The sequence below is a fragment of the Amblyomma americanum genome, chromosome 5, assembly GCF_052857255.1.
Source record: "Amblyomma americanum isolate KBUSLIRL-KWMA chromosome 5, ASM5285725v1, whole genome shotgun sequence".
Classification (NCBI taxonomy): Eukaryota; Metazoa; Arthropoda; class Arachnida; order Ixodida; family Ixodidae; genus Amblyomma; species Amblyomma americanum.
This window is the reverse complement of record NC_135501.1, coordinates 194,106,631-194,130,438: the sequence shown is the minus strand read 5'-3', so window position 1 is coordinate 194,130,438 and position 23,808 is coordinate 194,106,631. Positions and strand designations below refer to the sequence as shown.

Genomic DNA, 23,808 nt, shown 5'->3' with positions numbered 1-23,808 from the left:
GAACGACAATGTATCTGCTTTCCTTTTACTTCGCTCCAACGCCTCCCTGACCACGCTGCCCGCGAGAGCTGAAGGCGGGGCCGTCCATCACTGACGAAGAGCTGCCGGAGCCGGCTGTCGACCGGGTCTGTCCAACGTGGTGCGCCGTGGCTGAGGGGGGCTGAAGCCCATCTAATCCTCGTTGGAGACGACGTTTCGGCGAGCACGATCGTTCTCTCCCCTTCGCATCGACCAGTTTCCCCCGGGACTGACTGGCCAAGAGCTCGGCTGGTTGAACTCTCGCTCTGTCACTCGTGACGCGTCCCGATGTCTTCGACGCACAACTGCATTCCTTGAGACAAATTTGTGCGCTTAGCTTCACTATGATTTTTTTTTTTGGCGCTGGTAACCATAGTGTCGCCTAAAGAATGTATGTGAAATAAAATGGAAAAAGCGAAAGGCTGCATTATCTGTGCGTACGATCATTTTCCGCTTTGTTGAACTAAATGTGGTTCTGGAGTCAGAGAAAGCCTCAATTCCTAGTTTCGTGAAGTACTTTATCTTCTACACTGCGGAAGGCCGCCTTTTTGTGGACAGTGCAGACAGTCAGCGATAAATGTCTAGTGGGCAGTTTGGCAGAATGGATGTATTCCGTATAAAGCGGCGGAATGAAGTAAATGTGATGAAAAAACTACAAATATAAGTGTTAAACTCACGATGCAACTGGTGCAGATATGCCTTTCTCCCGACGCGCTTGCGATTGGTAATGAATTACGGAGTCTGTTTTTTTTTGCTCTTCTTGTTGTTCTCGTACTGTCGCTTCCATTGAAGCCCGTGTATTTTATACAGGCAATCTTATTTTTCTTGTTCATCTATCGCTTCTTCCAAGCTCTTATGAACAAAATGGACGTCCTGTGCTCCTGCCTTCGTGGCCATGCGTGAAGTTTGCGCAAAACGTGGCTACGTGTGCGGTTTGCTTTTACACTGTATACAGTGGTGCTATTTTTGTGATGAGGGCGAGCTTTGACCTGAATTGTTATACTGCTGAAAGGGAAAGGAGAAGGGGGTTGCCGTGAGGCTGCGCCAACACTGAGTAGATCGGTGATCGCTGTTTTTATTATCACCCGCGACGACTTACAAAAGTTAATGTATGCAGGCATCCCACAGTGCTGCCCGCGTGCGTGCTACACGAACCTGTTTTTTACGCCCTGTGTGCATCAATAGAACCGTGCAGCTTTCGCGAATGCGAATGCTAATGTCAATCAGTTCAGGTCGCAGAATTCAGAAAATCTGTTCGCACGTAAAAAGTGTTTGCGTTACATCTCTGTCTGTCAATCATTGGCCGCATCCATCGTGATTGATTGGCCGATGGGAGAAGCGAAAGCACATTGCAGGTTTTATCACAACTAATTGAATTCGTGGCCCTTGATTGCCTAGCCGAACCAATCGCCAGCGTCTAGGCTCCTGCACCTATTTTAGGAGTATTGTGTAGCTGCGATTCCATGCGTATCTGTTTCCCGAACTAAAACATTTGTCCCCTGCAACGCAGCTAAGACGCAGCATGTAGCATCGATGCTCTCTCGCGCGTGTGTTTCGTCGCATCGGCCCTTTTCTTTTTGCTTACTTCCTCTCTTTTTTCCCTCCTTTAGCAGCAGTGGCAGCGACGGCGGCTGACGTAGGCGCAGCCGCGCCGCGACATCTGGCGGCAATTGATTTGGTGGGGAAACATTTTCAGATTCGCCAGAAGGCGAGGGATCGTTGAACAGAAAAGGGTGGAAGGCGACGGGAGTGCGGGGGAGGACTAGAGGGCGCCGTATATTGAGTCGGGCAAGGCTCTTTTACATTTTTCTCTAGTTACTCTGCTGTGCCCGTCAGATGCCCCCCGTCGAACCTTTCCCCATGCGCCTATTATATGCACGCGCTACGTGCCGCCAACGTTGTCTTCTTCTTTCCATCGATATTTCGTCTTTCTTGACAAAATTGTGTCTTCGCGCCTTCGTTCTTAACTGGTGTTAGGACCATGCACTGCCCCCCCCCCCCAATTCCCCACCCCCATATTTTATTTTTAGTAGCGTCCTGAGCTGCAGTTCCGGCTGTGCAGCCTTCCCCCCCCCCCCTTCCCCCTAGCCACTGTCACATTGCTTCTTGCAACGTTCCGTCTACGTTAGACGGAATTTAGGCTCTGCTGACTCGTTCGTAGAAATTGCGAAGTGTCAAAAATTCTTTCGGGGTCTATTCCAGGTGACTTGCACTTAATACTCCGAGATTTAATTCTCTTCGACACTCCGTGCTCTGATATTTCCCTGTTTAGGCAAAAATAGGTGGAAAAGATTCGGTCTCCCCACTGCTTGCAGTTTTGAAACTTGACACGCTCTTTTTTTTCCCCTGATCGTGTAGACCTTCTCTTTCGCTTGCTTGCGCGCTGTCGCCCGTCTCCCGCGGTAGGCGCCCCTTCTGCTTCATTGTGTGCCGTTTTAACAAGGGGGCAACAGCACCGAGAGAAACCTAACGTCGGGTCGTGCAGCGTCAGTCTGACACTGTGTCGAAAACGTCGAAGGAGGACGTCATTGCATTGCAGCTTTTGTCCCCGATTATTAATTCTCTCTCTCTCACTCCCTGCTTATATCCCCAGCTCGCAACAATAATTTCCAACACGAAAAAAAAAGATACAACCACGTCAAATATACGACAGAATGTTTAGGCGTTTTGTCTAAACTGCAGATTGTCCTCTTGTCTTGTAGTATTGTTCTGTTGTATCTTTCTGTAGTCATCATCATCATCATCATCATCATCATCATCACAGCCTTACTACACCCACTGTAGGGCAAAGGCCTCTCCGATGTCTCTCCAATTAACCCTGTCCTTTGCCAACTGCATCCATCCTTTGCCTGCAAACTTCTTAATCTCATCCGCCCACCTAGCCTTCTGCCTCCAACTGCTACGCTTACTTTCTCTTGGAATCCACTCCGTTACCCTTAAGGACCAGCGGTTATCTTGCCTTCGCATTACATGCCCTGCCCAAGCCCATTTCTTCCTCTTGATTTCGACTAGGATGTCATTAGCCCGTGTTTGTTCCCTCACCCACTCTGCCCGCTTCCGGTCTCTTAACGTTACACCTATCATTTTTCTTTCCATGGCTCGCTGCGTTGTCCTTAACTTAAGCTGAACTCTTTTCGTTAGCCTCCACGTTTCTGCCCCGTAGGTCATTGCCGGTAAGATACAGCCGTTGTATACTTTGTTGTACAGTAATTACACAAAATTCTATTGTCATGCAACCCCAACAATTCTGTAAAAAAAAAGCATTTTTGAACGGGAAACAATTTATGAAAGCAATTTGTTTTATATATTATAAGATTTCACTATAACACTCATTATATACGCAGACCTCCCGTCGTAGGCTTGTTTTTCTTTTTTTGTTGCTATTAACGTTTTTGCTATCGTCAAAAGCGTTTCTCCGCTGATTTTCTATGACAGTCTTAACTGCTTAATGCAAGCGATGGAAACACTATAAAAGAATGGTGTTGCTACGCATCGGAGGAATGAACCACGACTTTAAATACGTCCATAACAGTACCTTGCAATTTTCCAATACTCAAAAATTTTGTCTGAGAATGTTGGACATGGCAACTTCATGGGGAAAGAAAATCACAGAAAATTTGTTGTGACGACGAAAAAAATCTTCTGTTGTGTTTTATGACGGCGTTTCTCTTTTATGCACTGTGTGTTTTGTTTTGTTTTTTAACAAGAATCTATGTCAGGAATACTTTGCGAGAATAGCTCTCCACTGTGAATTAAAAAAAAAAGAACCGGTACAGCGCAGAAAAAAATTTTACATGCATGTGCCTTTTAATTAACACTTCCGCTCTTGTCTTCTTCTGCAAGTTTCTGCACGGAAGTTAAAGAAGAAAAGATAAAGATATTTGTGCATTTGCAATCTCTTTTTTGTGAAAAAATACCGAATTTTTTTATATCGAATGTTCCCTGCACGCCCATTTTGTCTGTGCATATACGTGTATATATTCCGAGAAATGGTTCTTATTGTAGGCGCCGTGTTCCTTTCTGTGTCTGTTATTTCATTCTTATTATTGTGTATTATAGCTTCAGCTGCTTATGCGCCATGAAACTGCCTTCATAGCAGTGATGCTTGTACCGGTATATAGCGCGTAATTCCTTCTCGCGCTTTTTTCTATTAAAGTTCTTAAAAAAAGAAGAGACAAATTCACCCCAAGGAAATTCACTAAAACTTTCCATCGCCTTATGGATGCAATTTCTTCGGCGCTTTACCGACTCCTGCAAATAAGCTCCTCGTTTAAAGTGGCCTTCGTTACAGTATCCCAGCCATTCAGTAAAGAATAGTCCCCATCGCAGGTGCTCCTCAGATGTGGAGATGGACTGCGACCGTACGGAAAACAATGTGGCCCTTATCAGTTCCGAGCAGCTAACCTGTATTACAGAAAATCGTCCGACGCCTTTCCAGACTAACGCTGCAGTTGGGCCTCAGGATGTGACTGTTTGCGCTGCCGTCTTTGTGTTCTCTTTACCGCCATCCTATTTTCATCAAGCTCTGTGGATGTGCCTAAAGAAGTACTGACGCTAATAAGTAATAATAATAGTAATAATAATTGGTGTTGGGGGAAAGGAAATGACGCAGTATCTGTCTCATATATCGTGGGACACCTGAACCGCGCCGTAAGGGAAGGAATAAAGAAGGGAGTGAAAGAAAAAAGGAAGAAATAGGTGCCGTAGTGGAGGGCTCCGGAATAATTTCGACCACCTGGGGATCTTTAACGTGCACTGACGTCGCACAGCACACGGGCGCCTGAGCGTTTTTCCTCCATAAAAACGCAGCCGCCGCGGTCGGGTTCGAACCCGGGAACTCCGGATCAGTAGTCGAGCGCCCTAACCACTGATCCACCGTGGCGGGGCACTGACGCTAATCAAAAACTATATTCATTGTATACTAGAGTTTCGGCCCCTAAGAAATCGCAAATTCGAGTGAAGTTGGCGGCCTCACGCCTTTCCTCCCTTTCCGTGCCTTGACACACACGTCTTGTATACTTTCATTTCATTTCCTCCCTCGACTTCGCGATGTTCAAGATCATTTTTCTATCTTTTGTCGCCTTTCCTAATTTCCGACGCATTTTATTCGCATGCCTGTGCGTGGCGCCCTCTGTGAGATGGTGTGGCCATTACTATCCGCTACCCTTCTTCCCCCAAAAAATTGTTCGATTGTTCAGCATCTTCCCTCCGCATTATTACAAGCGACGCCCCTTCCCCCGCTGTTCCCAAATTACAGCTAACTCAACTCTCTTCAATGGAAAGGACAACAAAGTATTCTCTTCTCCCTGCCCTCGAAGCAAGAGCCTGCCTTCCTCGTCTTCACCATCCTATAGAACATTACGTGTGACTCCTCTGCTTTCTTCTCTTCACGGCCCGTCATTCTGGTCGCCGGTGTTCTTTCACCGCCTGGTCCCTACTGCCGGCTACTTGACACTAATAGGTGCCGACTGATCGCCGGTGCGAACACAGCCTTCCCGAATCGACGCTACATGGGGCTTAACGTGACTTCCTCCTCCTCACTCGCGGTGAGGAGAGAGACACGTCCGAGGTCGGCGCGCGGCGGGATTCGGTTTCGTTGTCGGCAGAAAAACACTGCGAACTCAGCGCTGCAGGTGGCCAGAGGCCATCAGTGAAATAGGCATTGCCGCAGGCGGCTATCCTTTTTTGGCGCCTTTCTTTCTTTCTTTCTTTCTTTCTTTCTTTCTTTCCTTCTTTCTTTCTTTCTTTCTTTCTTTCTTGCTGTCTTGCTTTCTTTCTTTCGTTCTTTCTTTCTCTTTCTTTCTTTCCTTCTTTCTTCATTCCTTTCTTTCTTTCTTGCTTGCTTTCTTTCTTGCTTTCTTCCTGCCGTACTTTCCTGCTTTCTTTCTTTTCCTTCTTTTTTCTTCCCCTCTTCCTTTCTTTTTTTTCTTGCTTTCGTTCTTCCTTCTTTCTATCTCCATTTCTTTGTTTATTTCTTCCTGTATTCCTTCTTTCTATCTTTATTTGTTTCCTCCTTTCTTTCCTTCTTCGTTTCATTCGTTCTTTCCTTCTTTCCCTCTTGATTTCTTTCTGTCTTTCTGTAAAAACTGACTATTATCTTTTTTTAATGCAAGAATGCCTTTTTGAACGCCGGAAAATGTGGATGATGTCACGTGCGGGTAGAACTACTGAATACAATATTATAAATGCGCTGCTGGAATAGCAATGTACTCACAAAAGCACAGTACCGTGAGTAGAGTACTTAAGATACGTACAAGTCTATCCCGCCTACTTATACCGAGCGTGAGAGATGCTGTCCACTGCCAGGCAGAAGCCCAGTCCCGAAAGTCACGTGACCAAAGGAACTCGCCTGTTTTCCTCTTCACTGACGTTTCCTCTCGAGGGTGTGATTCCTCTCCGCGAATCAAAAATACGGGCCCGGGTGACGCAGGCATGGTCACATGACAAGCGTGCCGAAAAGTGAACAGGGCTGACGGCTGTTGCTGTGAACACTCCAGTACCATGTGGTTTCGGTTTGTCGTACCGGAATGTCCAGACTTCATTGAGCCACAATGTAGAGCATAACTTCGGTGTCGAGACTGTGAAAACTGATACGGCTATTATTAATCGCTGGCTGCAAATCTCTAGCTATATAACAGACGCCTAAATGTATTGCTTAGCAACTGAACTGTTAGAGTTTCGTTAACGGATACTTTTTTATGACATCCGCAAACACTGGTATTACCATCCCGAAAGTGCCATCAATTCACCCGGAAAAAATGGCTGCAAAATGTTGCTGGCGTGCATTGCTGAATGCATACATTTTCGACGAATGGCGCTAAGTACCGTCCTTATGTTGTATGTATTTGTCCTCACGCCGTACACGGATCATGAACGAACGTGTGACGACCCAGCAAAAGATGTGCTGAAAAAAGTAGACCTGTCGCTCTGAAAAGTCCCGGAAATACATGCAAAGATCGAGGGCATGAAAAGATTCGCAAAGAGAAGTGTTTATTCGACGCGCCCCTCGTGAAAATGGCCAAATAAAGATGTTCTCTTGCAACAAGTTCTCCTTTTTCCACGAGTCAAACTTCCTGCCTAAAGATGTTATATCACGGGTAAAAAAAAAGGGCAAACAGGCCTGAAACAGTATTTCTTCAACAGACAGAGAAATATCTTGCCAATTCTATTTTTGCGTGCAATTTTTTTCTCAGGTGCGACACGCGTGTTCCAAGTGTTTTCTGTCTACATTTTTTAACGCCCGAACTTTGAACAATAATTTAATGACGTGCTTTTGGACGAGGCGCGCGAGCATTTTTTCTTTCTCTTTTACTTGCTTCGTGCTGGAACAAAGAATGTCCGTAGTCTTTTGTAAATAAATGACTAGTAATATGTTAATAAAACCCCAGGTTTAATCGACAGAGTACGAGATAGATCTCGCTGAAGGAAGACTTCACTTCTCTCTTTCCATTCCCCTCCACGGCGTCGCAGGGAGTCCAAGGTGACGCAGCTGCTGAAGGAGGCCCTGGGAAGTGTCACGTGCCGTGCCGCCATGATCGCCCACGTGTCCCCGATGGCAGCCCACTACGCCGAGACGCTGGCCACCGTGCAGCTCGCATCCAGGGTGCACCGTATGCGACGCAAGAAACTCAAGGTAGCCTGGTGGCACTGTACCCCACACCATAACCACTGTGCCGCCGCGGTGGCTCAGTGGTTATGGCGCTCGGCTGCTGACCCGAAAGACGCAGATTCGGTCCCGCCCGCGGCGATAGAATTTCGATGGAGGCGAAATTCTAGAGGCTCGTCTACTGTGCGATGTCAGTGCACGCTAAAGAACCCCAGGTGGTCGAAATTTCCGGAGTCCGTTCACTACGGCGTCCCTCATAGCCTGAGTCGCTTTGGGACGTTAAACCGCCACAAACCAGGCCAAACCGAACCACGCTATGATAGCGCTCTTCTGGAAGGCTGTCTTAAAGCTTCTTAGCCCAATGTCACAGGATCGGAACCCGGACGCTGATGTTCGATTTCGATAGGAGCGCAGTTCAAAACGCGCCCCTTTGCTCTGCGATGTCAGTGCACGCGTAATTCCTGGTGGTCGAAATTATTTCGGAGCCGTCCACCATTGCTATGATGAGATTTGTGTAAAACGTTTATTTGGTTCAATAAGTAGTTCGCGCCGTCCGGGAAGAGGGCCCTCAGTCCAGCGCTCTAGCAGCGAATGCCATCAGCCTGGCCCAAGTATTTCCCTCCCTCACCTTTTACACGCTTTTTCAAGTCCTGCTTTGTTCCGACCAGTCTTTTCTGTTGCTTTTAATCCCCCGTCTTTCCGGAGCGTAGCGCAGTGAAGGTGACCTCGGCAGAGATAGTGGCACGAGCTCAATTTTTTATTCTCAAACAATAAATCTATCATGGTGCGGTTCGGACTTCCACCTTAGTGAAACAGTTGCAGCGCCATTTCTCCCCCAGTACCGAAACTAATTCACAGCGTATATAGCCTGTGTCTACAACCCCACTGTTGAGGTCATGCAGACAGAAAAAGCAACTGCACACTTACACGCGTGATGAAGTCGCGCAAAGCAACAATTTAGAAGTATGTGTATGAGTGCGTTCCTTTTCGTTGTTGATGTCTGTCAACCCAGTATTTGTATTTTTCCTTCGCTTCACAAATAATTTGGTTCCCAAGTGAGGCTAGTACCGTTTTGTTCTGTTGTCTTGTCTCGATTAATGCGGCGCATTTGGCGTGTTCGTAAATAATACAAACACCGTCTCTTTTCATGAAAGTCAAAACACCCCATGAAGAAAGGTTTCGAACAGGTAAAAAGCGTCAAAATTTTTCCAACGAATAACGCCTGAACGTTTTCCAGCAATCTTACTAATCACACCACGTAGAATCGGTTTCTTTCTCTGATCACGGCAAGGTTACTGCGTCTACGGGTGTATGCGGCTGTCCTAACATCCAACCCAAATAGGCGGTTTGGAAGCCTAATCCGATCGACACACGTGCGCCCCGTTTGGAGTCCTAAGCGAGAATCCCGCGCCATCTGCGGAACGCGCGCTGAAATGCGCTACACGCCCGCAGCTGTGATGCAGCCGCTCGCTCATTGGCTGCCGCTGTATGAACGTGCCGCCTCTTCATTGGCTAAGCCGCGTGAAGCACCCGCGGCCCCCTGCTTATCTCTCGCTCTTCAAGGTCGAGTCGCAGCTTTTGACAGGCCCCCGCAAAATCCGTGAATAATAATAATAATTCTTTGTTGGGGGGGGGGGGGAGGAAATGGCGCAGTATCTGTCGCATATATCGTTGGACACCTGAACCGCGCCGTTAGGGAAGGGATAAGGGAGGGAGTAATAATAATAATAATTGGTTTTTGAGGAAAAGAAATGGCGCAGTATCTGTCTCATATATCGTTGGACACCTGAATAATAATAATAATAATAATTGGTTTTGGGGGAAGGAAATGGCGCAGTATCTGTCTCCTGTATCGTTGGACACCTGAACCGCGCCGTAAGGGAAAGGTTAAAGGAGGGAGTGAAAGAAGAAAGGAAGAAGAGGTGCCGTAGTGGAGGGCTCCGGAATAAGTTAGACCACCTGGGGATCTTTAACATGCACTGACATCGCACAGCACACGGGCGCCTTATGCTGTGCGATGTCAGTGCACGTTAAAGATCCCCAGGTGGACAGCGCCGTTAGGGAAGGGATAAGGGAGGGAGTAATAATAATAATAATTGATTTTTGGGGAAAGGAAATGGCGCAGTATCTGTCTCATATATCGTTGGACACCTGAACCGCGCCGTAAGGGAAGGGATAAGGAAGGGAATGGAAGAAGAAAGGAAGAAAGAGGTGCCGTAGTGGAGGACTCCGGAATAATTTCGACCACCTGGGGATCTTTAACGTGCACTGACATCGCACAGCACACGGGTGCCTTAGCGTTCTGTGAAAGTGGGTAGTTGTGCGCTAGCACAACTGTCCGTGAATGTGGGTAGTTGTGCTAGCGGACTAAATGAAGAAAATGTCCATGGCCCAGTGGTCTCTGGCATCGGAGAACGATGATGCTAATCTACATGATTCCCTCGAGGAGCTACACTTTGACAAATTTAATAACTGTAGGTTTTACTCGGTTTGTTCAATAGGATTTTTACTTATTTATTTTATTCAAGACTATAATACATCATTGTCTTGAGGATGCGACTAAAGGCAGAGAGCTGCCTGACGAGGTCACGCCACCAAGCGGCAAGCAGCTGTTGACACTCATGTACAGATAAAAAAAAATGACACTGTTTGCAAAAGGATGAGGAACAAAGTAACATCTTTCACAGAGCACTCCTGAATGAAAAGAAAATGTGAACCCTCTCCTTTTTTTCTTCTTTTCTCATTCCCTTTTTTCTCTTTTTCCGTATGTCAAAAGTCTCTACAGGCGTAAAATACAAACAAGATTAATTGCACAGTTATACAAGTAAACACATAGTATGAAAAAAACAGCTGTGGTTTAAACTTTGGTTAACCCTGATGAGAAGCGAGAGCTTCCTTTGCATGACTACGTTCACAAGCGCCACACACACTGCTGAACGGATTGTCTGTAAAGCGTCGATGAAATGCGCGCATAGTCGAGTCAGACTCTCTGAGCCTGATAACAAAGCCAGTCTTCTGGCGCTCCGTCTCACTTGAAACCATCTCCGCGTCCAGTGCCGAAGTTGAAGAGACCTCCGACTCGGCGTCGCTGGTTAGTTAAAAGGTCACGTGCCTGCCTCTCGGCCAATCATCATTTTAATCTCCACCTGCCACGGTAGGGAGGTTGCTCAAAGTCCGATGGTGCAGTTGCACGGTGGGCAGATTGTGACGGCGTCAGTACGTCACCTGACCTCTGTCAACCAATCAGAGAAATTCAAGGATAAACGCACAGTGACGCTGCCCTCTTGAAAACCTGGCGTAGTAAAGCTTTCACTTAAAGAAAACATAGCAGATAAACATAACCATCCAAAATACATAAACATGAGCAATGTACGAATGCGCGCTTCGTCGCTTACCCGCAGTACGGGTCGACCATGGCCAGCGCTGCGGCGGAAGGCGTGGACGGGGTGTGCCGGCCCTTTATGCGGACCCAGGCCCTGAACGAGGAGGGCGCGGGTCGTCGGTCCGGCAGCTCGGACCCCGAGTACACTTCGAGCAGCGAGCAGTCCTGCGACACGGTCATCTACGTGGGCCACCACCAGGACTTCACGGACAACGAGGGCCCGCCCGCGTCTCTCGAGGCCGTGCTCTCAGCGCCCACGCCGCAGAACTCGCCGGCCAAGTCTGTGGCCAAGCCTGGTCCAGAGTCGCCGGCGCGGAGCGGCAGTGCCTTAAGAACCGTCGCGAGGCCAGAGGCGGCCACTGCTTCCAAGGTTCGTTTTGCGTCACAGATTGCCTTCACAGCATTCGTCTTTGGTGTATGAAGTGCAAGAGCGCTTTACTGTAGCGTTACCGTATACAGCTTCCGTAGAGCGCTTAGTTGCGCACATGTTGCTCGCGCACGTGCAGCCTCTTGCAGGATACGTAAACGTGGTAGCTCTACGCTAGCGTACTGCTGCCCTGTCAAATACGACCCGTGTTGCTAGAAAAAACGTAGCCGAATATGAATCGAACAGTGATTTGAGTACTATTGAGTACTATTGTCATTTGAGTACTAGCGCAACCGATTGGCTTATAGTAACGCTAAGCTATAACGCCCTACACGCACTGCGTGGGTTACACTCCGCACATGGGAAGAGGTACGTATTTATGAGGTGTGTTGCTTCTCACTATGTTTTGGCACTAAAGATTCGTCGGTAGTGATCGGCCAGCGCCAATATCGATAAGACGTTAAAAAGACAGCGCAAGTACTGACCAATCATGCACTGTCCTAACGCGAGAACATCATTCGCATATTTCCCCCAGATATGCTGACGCGAGCAGCTGCTGCCGCTTGAGTGACAACAAATAGCCAGAATATGGAGAGAAGAACCAGAAGTACGAACAATTAAAGCACGCGAGAGACATAGTGGCATAAGAAGTGATGGCAGACGAGAGAGCCATCTTTCCTGGAGAAAAAGCAGGAAGATTAGGAATGACTCTCTTAATTCCTGCTTACCGTCACTAATCAATTTCCCTCTCCGTTTGCACCACGCCGTGTGCACCGCAGCTTACAGTGCTGTGATTTGAAGAATTCAGGAGGACAGCATAATGCAGCTCGGAAATAACTTTCTTAGCACTGCCGCAAGAAACAAATAGCGAAGCAGTTCGTCATCAATCAGAGCGCCACTCAATTAGATTGCGCACACCTTTTTTATTAGAATCTAAGTTTATGCAGGCCAGTTCGCGCGCACAGATCTAGAGTTTGCCTTCCGTTTTATCCGCTGACTTGAGTCAATAGCCTAACAAGCAAGATTATTCGTGCATTTTCTCGTTATTAATTTGTCGAAGACTTTGGCTGCATTTTAAAGATGCATTGAATCCTTTGCAGTTTGCTTTTCACTGTAATTATGCCCCTGATTTTACGTACGACTCAATGATACAAAAAAAGTCTGGTTCTTGCTTTTCGTTTCCATGCTTGTTCTCTCTTGTGATTCGAGGGAAATCGTTTCATACGCTAACCTACTTGCATCTACATCTTTCCAGTGCGGCACTGCGAACCGCGATTCATGCTCGTCCCCCAGCCTTCAGGAAAGCCACGGCAAGTCCCACCAGACCCTGCGAAAGAGCCACCGCGGGTCCAGCAAAGAACCGCCTCCTCAGTCTGCTTACGACAGCAGCGCCGGTGCCAAACACGCCAGCGACGAGCTCTGGATAGACGGGCCCCGGTTCTCGAAGCCCAAGTTCGACTCGCGCACTCTCGAGCAGCTCCAGAAAGAGCAGTGGGTCGACGGTCCCGCTGTGGCCGCCGTCTATGGCTACATGGATGACCACAAGAAGAGCATGGTCGAGCGATGGGTGCAGGAGCACTCCCGATACGCCCAGAGCCCCAAGGGCAGCAAGAAACAGAGGCCGACGCCCAGCAAGGGAGACAAGACGGCGACTCTGGAAACAGAGGGCAGCCCCACGCCGGAGCACAGAAAGACAAGGAAACACCACGAGCCCCACCACTCCAAGAGAAGAAGCTGCTCTCCAGGCAGGTGCGTGAACGGTAGGGCCCACGAAGACCGGAAGGCCACGCAAGAGGCGTCCTCGGCGGAGCACGGGAAGTGCAAGACAGCTCTGCACAAGAAAGACCAAGGACAGAACACGATGCAGGAGGAGTGCCAAGATACTCACGTGACACCGGCCGAAGAAGAGCAGATAGTGGAACCGGTGCAGATGCAGGACTGCTGCCTGCAGGTCACGGAAGAAGACATTCTGGGCGCGACGAGCGGATGGCCTACGGCGAACGACGAGAACCCGCTACCCGAAGTGGATCAGGGAAGCACCATCGGACGCAGCCCAGAAAGCCACCCACTCCAGGTGCTGAGCGATGATGGCCTCAACCTGCCGTCGTCTTTCACGGATTCCAGGTCCGTAAGCGTGGACCTCAATCAGGTTGTCGGGGACGACGCTGAGATGCTGGGACACGTCTACGGAGGCCTCACATGGAAGCTTCTGCAGGGGACACTGCTTCAACGTCGCAAAGAGCGGCACCAGAGGCTTTACGGCGACGACATCAGCCTTGGCGTCAAAGGTGACGTGCTCACGGAGAAGTTGGAACGCATAGCGCGTCTCCGAAAGCTTACGTCGCCTTACTTCGGCAACAACAACGAGAGCATACCCTCGCTGCTAATAATGCGAAGCGGAAAATCTAGTCCCACGGGTGGTCGCTACGGCAGCCTTCCGAACCGGAAGCAGAGGAAAGACCTGTGCGACGATCCCGATGGCTCTACAGACGGTAGCGACTGCGCGGACGTCACTAGCACAAAGAGCGAACCGGCGGGTTTGGACACGGACAAGTACGATATTCAGAGGCTGAACATTAAGCCGATGAACGGCCTCAAGCTAGAAGCCTTCTACAACCGCATCCAAAAATCTAGCTCGTCGCTTGCAGACAGCCAAGATTTATCGCCCCCTAAACTTTCGCCAGAGGGCAACACCCTTTTTCAGTCATACTCGGAAAAGCTGGATCTCCTTGCCAAAGACTTCGGAGTGTTTCCCGGTACCCAGGATCCTCCGGTAATCGACGTGCAGCCTCAGAGACTATTCTCTCTCTTCAGTGCTGACAGCGAACTGGATCGGACGAACCAGAAAATCCCTCAGAGCACTGACGACCCTGCAGAGCACGATGCTTCGGGGGACTGTGCTTCGCCGGCTGCCTCCTCCTCCGCCAGGCAGCCAGAGCGGCTAAACTGCGGAGGGCACAACGAGGATGCCACGAGGTTGCTGCAGAACGGAGACCACAACCTAGCGACTCACAAGGACATGGTCGCCTCGGCGCCAAACAGGGTAACCAGCTGCTTTCGGGCGAGTTCTGTGGCGCAGCTGCAACAGCAGCATCACTCCAAACCTGAGCAGCACTTGTCTCCAAAGCGAGCGGTTGCGCCGCTCCAAAAGTCGCAGCGAAAGGTCAGCTCGGGCGCAGTTCCTTCGGCAGGGACCTCCTCTCCTCACAAGACCCACATGTCACCCTCGCGCACAGCCGCCAACCCCACGAGCAGTTCTTGTGGGACGCTTACCAGCTCCAGCCCGACTAGGAGCCGAGTGAGCGCCAGGAACACGGGTCCACGTGCTCCCGGCGCTGCTTCCGTAATAACCAAGGCACCGTGCGGCAACGGCAAACACTGCGACGGAAAGCTTGCCAGGAAGCCTCCGCAGCAGCAGGCCAAGCCGGGAACTGGCACCGATAGCACTGCTACACCCGCCAGTACCAACAACTCTCTTTGTCGTAGCGTGTCTACTCCGACCACACCCTGCAGCACAGATCCGAAGGGAAACGTGATTCAGCGGGCGGAAACCATCGACTCCGGCGCCCTGCCGTCACCATACGCCACGGTGACGCAGGCGAGGCCCACCGTGCGCAAGTCGAGCAGTGGCCACGGTAGCAGCGACTCGAGCAGCTTCAAGGGTGTCATGAAGACTGTGCAGGTGGTGCAGTGCTCGGGAACGAGCAGCGGTTACGAGAGCATCATCCTCCGGGACAGCACACCGGCGTCCAGCCAGGATTCGGGCAGCGAACGAGGCAACAAGGAACAGCGCGGCCGCAAGGGGTCGCGCAAGGCGTCGCAAGGTAACGCACCAAACTCTCCCTTCTCTATTGAAGCTGGTTGCAGATGCTTTTCATTCACATGAGCGTGAAATGCTTTCTCAAAGTGCAGTGAGGGTCTCCTATGTTTTACATTAATAAAAATCCGTCAGGATATATATGACGGTCCACAAACATCACTTTCAAGTCGTGTTCATTGTGTAGGGAAATTTCAGTAAAAGTGGAAGGCGCGCCAGTGTCCTATGTGAAGAAACATGCAAAAGATTTATCGATGTTTCTAATCACGCAACGCGGAAAAATCAAGAGGCGCATGGTCGAATAGTCCATAACGTGGACACGTAATACAGAGTTTGGTTGTCGCCTTAATGTACATACTATCAGCAACAAATGAAACATGAACAAGATTACAAAAAAGAGCAGGTCTCAGCAGCTGCAAACTCAATACCAGCGCTGGCTGATTTCATTTCGAAAACGCGAAGGCAGTCTTCTAGAAATGCTGATCAATAGCACTTGTATTTCCACTCCAGTAGCGCATATATTTACGATTTTTGTAGGAATTTTAGTTCGCTGGTTCTCGTTACAGTTGTTGCCGATGGCACAGCAGTATTTGCCTGAGTGGTCTCGCTTTTTTTCCGTCCTTTTCTCTCTCGACGTTTTACACTTGACCTTAATCTTGAGTTTTTTCCTACACCTAGCAGTGCTAGGAAAAGACAACGTCCTCGGCATCCTGCGCTTTTGCATTGCTCTTCAGCATGGGATTCATCAGGTTGTCTCATCCTTCAATCTTTCCTGTGTAGCTTCAGGCGTCATTATTTACAAGAAAAGCCATAGCTTTGAAATCAAAGACCACTGAATGACATGCCTACGTAGCACTCTCGCGCAAAAATAAGTATATATGCGCGACAAAGGTAAGACACCCTTAATTCGCAGCTTCAAGCTTTCGTTGTCGTTATCGCTTTTGGTAAAAAAAAGTTTATAAACGGGTTAAGAAAGTAACACTTCTCATGGATAATTGGCAACTCGTTGCATGAGCTGATCGGGCGTGCCGATTCACAGGAAGAGCGAAAACCTTAGTATTTGTCCCGGCTTCACGTCGTACAATTAAGTACTGGAATTCGCGAGGAGAAACAAAGCAATGCCGAGTCCTAGGAAAGATCCGTGCTACAGTATGGCATACTTGTAGCCATATTGCATGCCAGGAAAATGGGCGATGCTAGGAAGGACCAAGAATTCCAGAGATTTGGTGTACATTCCCGCGGGCTATGAGTGACTAGTGGCTACAAAGACATACCTGAATGCGCTCTCGCGGGCTATCAGTGACTAGTGGCGACAGATAAATACCTGAATGCGCTTCCGCGGGCTATCAGTGACTAGTGGTGACAAATACATACCTAAATGCACTCCCACGGGCTATCAGTGACTAGTGGCTACAAATACATACCTGAATCCGCTCCCGCGGGCTATCAGGACTAGTGGCGACAAAGACATACCTGAATGCACTCCCGCGGGCTATCAGTGACTAGTACGTGGCGACAAAGACATACCTGAATGCGCTCCCACGGGCTATCAGTGACTAGTGGCCACAAAGACATACCTGAATCCGCTCCTGCGGGCTATCAGTGACTAGTGGCGACAAATACATACCTGAATGCACTCCCACGGGCTATCTGTGACTAGTGGCCACAAAGACATACCTGAATGCGCTCCCGCGGGCTATCAGTGACTAGTGGCGACAGATACATACCTGAATGCGCTTCCGCGGGCTATCAGTGACTAGTGGCGACAAAGACATACCTAAATGCACTCCCACGGGCTATCAGTGACTAGTGGCTACAAATACATACCTGAATGCGCTCCCGCGGGCTATAAGTGACTAGTGGCGACGAAGACATACCTGAATGCGTTCCCGCGGGCTATCAGTGACTAGTGGCGACAAAGACATACCTGAATGCACTCCCACGGGCTATCAGTGACTAGTGGCTACAAAGACATACCTGAATGCGTTCCCGCGGGCTATCAGTGACTAGTGGCGACAAATACATACCTGAACGCGCTTCCGCGGGTTATCAATGACTAGTGGCGACAAATACATACCTGAATGCGTTCCTGGCGCCGCCACCGCCATCCGCTCCAGGGGCGCCGTTCCTCAGTGCAGGCGGCGTCGGCGGCAGGAGCCGATCGGCGCCAGGTCGGAGCCCGCCCCAAAGCCCGCCCGTGCGACGGCGCCAGCAGCACATGCCAGGACTCGGCAGGCACGTGCAGCGCTGGCACCAGCAGCACGGCCACGAGCTCCGACAGCCCGAGGACGAAGTGGGCTGTGCTGGCCTTTTGTGCTGCAGGCTTCTGGACTTCTACTAGGCGCGCGCCTACGTAGCCAGCCACGTAGTGCGTGCGTGTGTGTGCGTGTGTGCGCATGCGCGCGCTGGATGCTCGCAGCCAAAAACCACTCACTTTTGAAGCTCTCTAGGCCAACCTGAACACGGGAAGTGTGCGGGAAACGGACTCACGAGCGACCTCTGTGGGATGGTGATGTTGCCCATGTGCGAAGCACAAGAGTGTGGGAATAACTTGAAGAGCGTGAAGCGCGCGATAAAGGAAGGTGCAGGAAGACACTGCTCCTGCCAACGGACGTCAAAACAGCTCTTCGCGTAGATCGCCTGAGTTTCGGTGAAAATAGCCGCAGCCATCTTGAAAACGCTGGTCTGCAGGGACGATAAGCGTTACAATCACTACACTCCCTACCTAACGCATTCTAACCGTTGGGACGCAACTGCTCTCCTGGATGACTGTAGCGCTGCGATCCTCTCTGGAGTCACGAATCAAAACTTTCTTCTTGATGGTCGAATGTTTCCTGCGCCGATCTAAAATGATCACTAGAGCGCGCATAAAGCGATATTAAACGCAGTGCTCCTTCGGCTCTCGGTTTGTAAGTATAGAAATAAGCGGTTTTGAGAGAACTGGCACAGATTTTAGCCTGACGCGATTTGTAGAAATAAAAAAGTGCTTTCGGTGTATACAGGTTGTGCTCGCGGACGTGATCGCAACAAAATCGTTTGGTTAAGATGAAGGTAAGTGACGTGTTCCCGGTCTTAGTTGCAACTTCCACTTTCGCCTAAGAAATTGAGTGAGGTGTCCTGCCTTGAAGAACAGCAGTCATCTGTCCTTGCCAAATGTTAGTTATACTACATAGAGAGCGATATCTAGAGGCTGGAATAACTTTCTGACTTCTTTAAGTATTCAAGAAATGGACTCTGAAATCGCCTTCTCTGCTTGGGTGATGAGCAGTTGGAACGTTTGGTTCTCTGCTCAAGAAAAGTCTGGATTCCAAATGTTTTCATGTCACTTTAGGCATGTGGTCGGTGAGGTGGTTGAGTTGCTTAACCGTTACTGGTTACGCTCCTGGTGTTCTGAACTGATTAGACAGAGAAAAGAACCATGGATGAAAACAACGACTAAATGACTTGCCGCTCACCAGCTTGTGGTTACTGTCGTCGGTGGACCCGTTGTCACTGCTCTGTGTGCTGTCGCCAGTCACGCACAAAGTTGTCTTCGATTTTTCATTGTTGGAAAACAAAACTGCAACTGGGTCACCAAACAGTGCGCAGTCAGCTCATCGGCATTGGGATTAAGTTCTTTGACCAAACTTACAGGCATTGTTGTGATATGCGGCATGCAGAGGGTGCAGTGTTAATTTTAACCTAACGCTAAGCCTCCACCAAAGCCACGAACAGTTATAGCCAGGCCTTCAAGTTAATCCTTTATCGCCCAAATCACGAAACAAAAAGTTTTAACCTCTAAAGTATGCCAGCTAGTGTTCCCACATCCAAAGTCAATCTTAGAACCTTGCTAGCGCCGCTGAAATTTCACAAATCGGACTGTCACGAAATCGCGACAATGGGCATCTGGTCCACTTAGCACAAGTAGTCGGAGTTGTGTGGAAGACAAACTCGAATGCCTTTATTCGTAACTAATGACCGAAGACGTACAAACAATTCTTTCCGGCTTGGGCAGAGATGCACATTGGACTCGTAGGAACATCGATCTGGTCATAGCAATGCAGTCATGTTTTCTCTGTTGCTTGGCAATGAGCAGCAGTGGGACGTTTTCAGGAAACTCTGTTCTTGTTTTATACATGCGTTTTTTTTCTGCTGTTTGCGAATAACAACACCAGTCTCTCATAAGAATGCACTTTGGGAGGATAGTTGGTTACAAATTGTTTCAAAGAAAAGAAATTCGGCGTTGTAAGGATCAGGTGTTCTCTCCAATAGATTTAGTTGGAGTCAGCGCCAGTCCTGTCACCTGAGTTTTGTGTTATTCCTTCAAACAATAGCACCGATTTTTTTTCTTTGATAATTCAGACTGTCGTTGGCTTTTTCCCTTGACCTTCTTGTCACCAATGCTGTTGTGTTCAACGACTGATCACTTTCTTAAACGGACGCGGAGTCAGGATCATTACTGCCATGGTCGCTAGTGAAGCAGTTAACGTTAGAGGGAGCCAGAAAGATGATTCTTGAAGTGCAAACTTCAATGCAGGGAGCTAAGGCGAAGACCCCACTTCAATGACCAATGTTTGCACAAACGGAGTTATTTTCATCTCAGTAATGAATGGCAACGTTGGCGAGAATAATAGGAACATTTCCACGCGAAGAAAAAAGGTCAAAGGGGAATGAAGGAAAGGGGAAGATGCAGTGGAGAATGTGGGTGGGAAAGGTGGGACACTTCATCTTAAAAAGCTTTTTTTCAAGTGTTACGAGGTCGGGTGATCAGCGGATTCAGGTTTCCACTTCCTCTACTTGTTTAGGTTTGTGCTTCGTGCAGCAGTTGTCTCCTTACTTTCTGACAAAACACGCATTATTTAACCTGCTGCACTTTTAACTGCTTCTGCTATGTACTGCAAGGCGAAATGCCTAAATTTTCCATCGCAGTGAGTTGCAAAAGCAGATACAAGGTGGCCCAAATGGTCGTGAATTGTACGCAAACCGGAATTCGACCAATTATTCACCAGAAATATGGGTTTTAAGCATCTGGTTTGGACATAACCAATCGATACAAAGGCTCAAAGAGAGCATTTTTTTTATCCTATAGCATTTTTTTCTATTCTACACGAAACAGTTCCAACAGAAAAATCGGTGAATGCTGGCGGAAACTTGCACATTCTGGCCTCGTCTTCCTTCGGGCAGCTTCCTTAAAGTGGCGCAAAAAATATTGACATCAGAGTTTGTATGCGGGCTCCACGTAGAAGTGGGTACATGGCAAGCAATCGGTATGTCGGGTAGTCCAGGCACTGAGCGGTGAAAGGGTCACAAATAGTACATAGATATGGATGCAATCTGTTGTACTATCGGCGATAAAAAGCTCTATGGGAACACCTGCCGACCACAAGATCATAGGGCGCACATCCGTTTTCAACACCTGAAAACGCACTACTGGCCAGATTTGAAGGTCACAGTTTTTCCTACGTACGAAAAGTTCGTTTTCCAGAGCCTCTAAGCTGGGTGTAATTATTGTATAGGTCGAAACCTCAATGTGTATATCCAGAACATGATGCCACCCCTGCTCTCTCTCTCTCTTTTCCCCCTTACAACCTGTTAACGTTATAAACATGATGCGAAGTGTTTGGAACAGCCTAAACTTGAAAAGTTTGTTTTTTTATTTTCATCGTCTGTCAATTTCATCGTCTGTCAAGAAAGTTGTCACTTGGTACTCCAGCGTTCCTCATTCTTCGCAGAACTCAGTCTTCAAGACAAAACTTGCGATCATGACTTACAGCTAACTTCCTGGGCTCCCAATTATGCAGCTGTGGTGAGCCTCGCACGAAGAATGCCCTCTGACACTGAGGGTACCGATATAAATAAATAAATAAATGATCACCATATTCTGAAATGTGAACACAAGCACATTCAAACAAAGTCTGGTTGAACCCAGTCCGCTCAGTATTCGCAGGCACCAGTGAGCGAACTGGGCTTGTAATTTTTTGTGGTCTCAGTCATAAGCAACGCAGGTGAAACAAAGCGTGTTTTACGCATAACTGCGTTCTTCCTTTACCCATATTTGCAGCATTCTGTTCTTCACAGATAGATTCAGTAAAAGCAGTAATAAATGGACCCTTTGTATACACTTTTCGACGTCTTGGGGAAAAAAAATATTGGAGTAAACACAAAGCACCGTCTGAGCGAGAGTGCCGGATGTCAAAACAAGCGGTACTTTTGGCAGGTACCTCACTGTGTTGCTTATTTGTACGTGTTACAATAAAAGTGTTATTTTTAGCCATAATTCCTCGACACCCGAGATGTCCTGACGCATTTTCATACGCTTGAGTTTGTCTCCTGCTATCGGACAAAATAAATGGTTCAGGGCTAGGGCTGGTGTTTGCAAGAGCAGGTAAGATGACTTCACAAAGACTGGACAACAAAGAGGAAGTAGGACAAAAACAAAACACAAGGATACCTAACTTCTTCATGTCTTGGCAACGCGATAGCATTCGGAGCTGTTGATGCCTTTTCCGGAAGTGACTGGTGGAACTTATGAGACCGAGGTTGCTCTTCCTGGCCTTTTCCTGTACACCATCTACCAGCCTCGGCTGGTAGGTCAGGCTTCACACAGACTAACCCGGCCTAGTGACGTCATTGCGGCCTGGTGACTTCATTTCTCTCCTGCCAATAGCCATTATTTCTTCTGGTGAAGTCATGTCGTTCTAGCCGATGGAATTTCTCCGTGGAGATGATGTCGCTGCTGACGTAAGCAGCTTCATTTATTTATTTATTTATTCAAATACCTCACGGGCTCCGACTGGAGTATTATGTGAGGGGGGTTACATAACTGGGGTGGGAAAAAGAAGCAAGTAGAACATGGTTATTTTAACATCGTTATACAAAAAACAAGCAACCAACCAGAAAATAGAACTAAATTGAAAAACTAAATTGAAAAACGCACTACAGAACACACTTCAGAAGAAAATGCTACTTATTTTTTCTTTGAAAATAACATGATCTGAGATGTGAACAACGTTATCAGGAAGACTATTCCAATAAATGATTGCACGGGGCAGGGCTGATGAGTTGAATGCAGTGGTCCTTCCCGAAAGGCGCTTAAAACTGAGGTGATTATGCAATCGGTGAGATGTGCGGGCCGGTTTTGTAAGGGGTAGTGTGAAGGAATGATGGCTGTAAACAATTTTATGGAAGAGGCAGATAAGTGCTATTGTTCTGCGAGATTCTAAGGATGGAAGGGATAACGAAGCCTTAATGCTAGTTATACTGGAATGTCGGCAATAGTTGCGAGAAATGAAGCGAGCGGCACGATTTTGTACGCGCTCTAGGGAATTAATTAGGTACTGTTGGTGAGGTGACCAAATGGAAGATGCGTATTCAATTTGAGGGCGGACGAATGTCTGATATGCGAGCTGGCGTGTGGAAGAAGGCGCACCTCTGAGGTTACGCTTTAAATAACCTAATGTACGGCTAGCTTTGGCAGCAATTTTTTCTATGTGGGTTTTCCATGAGAGATTAGATAAAAAGTGAACGCCAAGGTACTTGTACGATGACGCAAGAGTGACTGGACTGTTGTTAAGCGAGTAAGTGAAAAGGTAATTAGACCGTTTACGGCTAAATGTCATTAACTGGCATTTATCAGTGTTAAAGGACCTTAGCCATGATGAGCACCAGTTATTAATGCGATGTAGATCTTCTTGAAGGGCGATGTGGTCATTAAAGGAGCGGATTTTGCGATAAATAACGCAATCGTCTGCAAACATTCTGAGTGTTGAGGTAATGCCTAATGGGAGGTCATTGATGTAAATCAGAAAAAGTAACGGGCCTATTACACTACCTTGCGGTACGCCTGATGTTACATCAATTAAATGGGATGAATGGTTATCAATAGAAGTGAATTGTTTTCGAAATGATAAAAAGTTTCTTATCCAAGAAATTGTTAATGAATCGAGGCGCAATGATGAGAGTTTCGCTATTAAACGACAGTGTGGAACGCGGTCAAAGGCTTTAGCATAGTCTAGGAATATACAGTCGATTTGAAGATTTTCGTCCATACCGTGAAAAAGCTCATTAGTAAATTCGAGTAGTTGTGTTTCACATGATAACACTTTTCTGAACCCATGTTGTTTTGAAAAGAAGAAACCGTTGCCTTCTAAATGTAATGCCGTGTTAGATGCAATGATGTGTTCGAGAAGTTTGCAAGATATACATGTCAGAGATATTGGGCGATAGTTAGCAACGTCAGTTCGGTCACCGGATTTGAAAATTGGAATAACTTTTCCAATTTTCCACTCGTATGGCATCTCGCCTGTTGAAAGTGATTGCCGAAATATATGAGTGAGTATGACGCTGGAATGAGCCACGGTATGTTTCAAAATTTTCGAATTAATCCCGTCAATACCACATGAAGTACTTAATTTCAGATTGTTAATCAATGTCGCAACGCCATCAACAGTAACGTCTATTGGGCTCATGTAGTCATAGTCATATTCTGATGGCGATGGAATATTGGAATAGTCTTCCTTCGTGAACATATTGGCGAAAAAGTTATTGAAAGTCTGAGGGCGTTCGTCTTGAGCAATGGGGTCTCCAGCCTCATCAATCAACGTAAAATCTGAAGAAGTTTCGGAAGATGATAATGTTTT

At 47.9% G+C, this 23,808-nt stretch overlaps 1 protein-coding gene across 3 annotated transcripts in view; it reads left to right on the top strand.

Annotated features, from left to right (window-relative positions):
• LOC144133293 (uncharacterized) overlaps nt 1-21,452 on the top strand; it is a 411,732-nt gene extending 390,280 nt beyond the window's left edge. For 2 of the 3 annotated variants that reach the window (XM_077666273.1, XM_077666274.1), the window contains 4 exons: nt 7,489-7,651; nt 11,026-11,376; nt 12,629-15,197; nt 17,329-21,438. In XM_077666273.1, coding sequence (XP_077522399.1) covers nt 7,489-7,651; nt 11,026-11,376; nt 12,629-15,197; nt 17,329-17,531 — 3,286 coding nt within the window. In that variant the 3' untranslated portion in view covers nt 17,532-21,438. Of the gene's footprint in view, nt 1-7,488; nt 7,652-11,025; nt 11,377-12,628; nt 15,198-17,328 lie in introns of all 3 variants that reach the window. The other variant, XM_077666275.1, reaches the window with a different exon arrangement.
• Nucleotides 21,453-23,808: the final 2,356 nt, after the last annotated feature.